We start from the raw sequence: 3,505 nt of genomic DNA on the forward strand, positions 1-3,505 counted from the left end.
TTACTGTCAACATTCCCAAGAATTAAATCTGCAACCGGATCTTTAAAACAAGCTACGACATATTTACCGACAATGTAATCCGACTCAATACTCACACATGCCAATGGATAATCCTTCACTGTCCCATCAACAAGTTTTAATTTATAAGTACCAGGAATCATATCTTTCTCACCAACTAATGAGCTTCTAATTCCTATAACACTCGAACCAGAATCTTTCAAAACAGACACACTTATCCCATTTACTCTCCCCTTTTCAAACTTCAGCTTACCCACAGACTTATCACGTAATGTCTTATCCACATATGAAAAAGTTTTTCTCTTACAGGGGGAAAAATACTCATCTCCTTTCCCTAAAGTACAATTTCCACAATTTTGAATATTGTGAGGACCACTCAGTCATCTATAAGAACCTCCTGGGCCTTGATCTCTGTTTTGGTATGCCCTAGTACCACCCGTTCTACTGTGCCTGTTATTGTAAGAATTCTCGTATGTAGCATAACTTTGTCTCCCAACACTATTGCCGCGGATTCTTCGACCGTTACCATCAAACTGCCTTTGATAGCGACCTTGTGATGCATTTCTACTGGGCCTTTGTGTGTTAGTGGAGATTGTGGGTGCGTTCCTATATCTAACATCAGAAGCAGGACTAGAGTTAAGTTGCGAACGTTGAGGGCATTCTGACGCTTTGTGGCCTCCCCTCTTGCACTTAAAACAAATAATTAAGTTACTCTCAATCCCTGGACTTCTATTTCTCACAGGCTCACGACACGCTGCCGCAACATGCGCACTTTCTTCCTTACAAATAGACACATCTGACCCCGACTCACTGCATGCTGCTGCAACATATACACTTTCTTCCTTACAAATGGACACATCAGAACCAGCTATCTTAAATCCTTCTATAACTTCTAGCATATTATCTACTGTTCTGTGTTTGCTCAAAACTAGTTGCCTGTATACGTCACTCGAAACACTTTCTAAGATCCTATCTTTGATCAACAGATCTTTTAACTCCTCCACTGTTTTACCGACTTCGGCCATCTTGCACCAATTGTCTAATGCTGTTCTCAATTCTGTTACATATCTCCTAAAGTCGTTTTGACTTGGTCTCACGAGATGGAATCTTTTGCGGCAGGTTTCCGCGTTGATATCTGCATGGCGAAGAAGTGCAGTCTTGACTTCTTCATAATTCTCGCTAAGGAACAGACTGTCCCTTAGCATGAAGTTTCTGAGTGCGGTGGTCAGTTTATATGACAACAGCAAGGACCACTCTTTTCTCTCTATTTTGCACCTTGCTGTAACGGCCTCAAAGTGTGTTAGGTAAGCTAGGAGGTCGTCGTCATCTTTCATTCCCTGGAAACTCTTGTCAAGCCTGTCTAAGACATTCTTGTATCGCACATCCCCTGACTGTCCTGCCGCCCCGCCTGCCTCTGGCGCAGACTTTTCTTTAAGCCTAGCCAGTTCCAACTCCTCTTTCCTCTTGATTGACTCCTTGGCATCTCTTTCCTTCCATCTTTCGTGCTCCTCGCGTTTGGCCTTCTCATCACGTTCAAATCTCTCTTCTTCCTCTTTCTTCCTAGCCTCTTCTTCTGCCTTCGCCTCTTTCTTTCTAGCCTCTTCTTCTGCCTTCGCCTCTTTCTTCAACTTCTCCTGCCGCTCAAACCTAGCCTCTTCCTCTGCCTTCGCGACTTCCTTATCTCTATCATATTCAGCTTTCCGTTCCTTCACATATTTCTCTAGCCTTTCCCCTTCGTACCCCATAGCACGGCCATCACTAATAAATTGTGACGTTACCGTTAACCTGGTTTCCATGGTCTAAGTGCCTTACTGTGTTAAGCTAAATCAACTAATACTATTATTATTATTACTATGATATACTATAATATACAGACATAAGATGTAAACTACAACCTATGAGTGTGTCGTATGGCAAAGAAAGAGAAAACCTATCTGAGCAGTATCCAACGTCGGAGAGAAAACGCCTCACTCCAGGCCGATGCGTAGAAAGGTAGCTGCTACAGGGACTTCCAAACACCAACACAGGAACGATGGCCTCTAACACATGTATCAACGGTCAATCCCCACACACTTGTCTGTTGTCGGGAGCGAGAAGACACTCGTCACTCGGTCATAAGTGAAGCACAAAATTACATGAAAGAAAAAATTAAATAAATGAATATAAATCACAATCTTGAAATATCAACACCTATAGTCATATGATGATGAGTTCAAAATCATAAATGATGAATTTAGCATTGGTACAATCCTCAATATCAACAATCAACACATATGGTAATATGGCGGTGAATTCAAACAAATTAATGATAAATTTAACAATGTTTCAAGCCTCTGCTACTTTTGATGTCCAAACAATTATGAGAATTACACAAAAAATTTTTTTTTTTTCTTGAGCAAATTGTACCCAATACATCAAATATAAATACAATAAAGGGGTATTAGGCAGTATATATTTTTTTTTATTTTATAAGATAACAAGACTAGATAAGACAATCTATGACCTAGTAGTCACAGCCGGACTCTGAGCCCCCATTTGTCAGGTTTAGGATTTATTTGCGTTTTTAACTAGCTGTATACTGATAAGGTCCCGGGGTTCAACCTGACAAGAACATCACTCACACACAGTCGTACATACAGTAAACAACTAGGTGAATAGTTTAAATAACAACAAAAATAAATGAATTTAATTGTATGAAACATATATGTGTATGTACAATGAGGATGACAAATAGACAGTATATATATTAGATATATATAAAGATATTATACAATAATTAATTTAAGCACCTTTGCTACGGCTATTAACTTGTCACCCTGGCTTTATGGTCCACCAGACTCTGACCGACTGGCGTCACAACACTGCCAACCTTGGTAATAGTAAAGTTTGACAATGACAATGAAAAAAACTGCAATATGTATTTCTGAGACGGCAAGCGACGCCCACAACTCCAACAATGGCACCCTATAAACGAAATAAACACAATACTCTCAACTTCTACACTAAAAATAGAAATAGTGACAACCTCATACAACATACAATAATAGATATCACAAACGAATAACTCACCCTAAACAGGGGTCCCAAAAATCCAACTGAATAATAAGTCCGAGAAACTGGTACAGACAAATAACGTTTTACGAGCCAACACACCGTCCGCTACAACCAAACTAGAGGGTGAACTGCCTCATGACAAAGAATGACCGATAGATGTCACCGGACTTTGTGACGTAGCAAAACAATTCAAAACAAAAAAATACAAGACACTCTCGCCCCGTACACGTACTACCAGTAGAGGAAATAAAAAAAAACAGAGTTAGGAGAAAGAAATAGACACTTGTCTATACTACGCGACACTGTCGGTCCGTCCGTTCGCCCCGTTTAGATCACGTAAACTAAAAAAAAAATTAGAAAACCCGACATCATGATATTTTAGACCTTTCAAAGTTCTGATGCAACGGCTACTTTTTTCTTTTCTGAAAGTAAA

General features: G+C 39.8%; 1 protein-coding gene across 1 annotated transcript; it reads right to left on the reverse strand.

The window, feature by feature from the left end:
• Positions 1 to 398: 398 nt before the first annotated feature.
• LOC129925630 (uncharacterized) lies at positions 399 to 1,814 on the reverse strand. Its single transcript, XM_056025265.1, has 2 exons — positions 1,666 to 1,814; positions 399 to 1,611 (listed from the first exon to the last, which is right to left on the reverse strand). The coding sequence occupies exons 1-2, from the start codon at positions 1,812 to 1,814 to the stop codon at positions 399 to 401; spliced, it is 1,362 nt and encodes a 453-aa protein (XP_055881240.1).
• Between the last annotated feature and the right edge of the window lie 1,691 nt (positions 1,815 to 3,505).

The sequence above is a fragment of the Biomphalaria glabrata genome, chromosome 4, assembly GCF_947242115.1.
Source record: "Biomphalaria glabrata chromosome 4, xgBioGlab47.1, whole genome shotgun sequence".
NCBI classification, from domain to species: Eukaryota; Metazoa; Mollusca; class Gastropoda; family Planorbidae; genus Biomphalaria; species Biomphalaria glabrata.

Coding starts and splice junctions, on each gene's coding strand:
- LOC129925630 (XM_056025265.1), bottom strand. CDS start 1,814: ATGGAAACCAGGTTAACGGTAACGTCACAATTTATTAGTGATGGCCGT. Junction 1,612..1,665: donor AAGGCAGAGGAAGAGGCTAG/GTTTGAGCGGCA, acceptor AGAAGAGGCTAG/AAAGAAAGAGGCGAAGGCAG.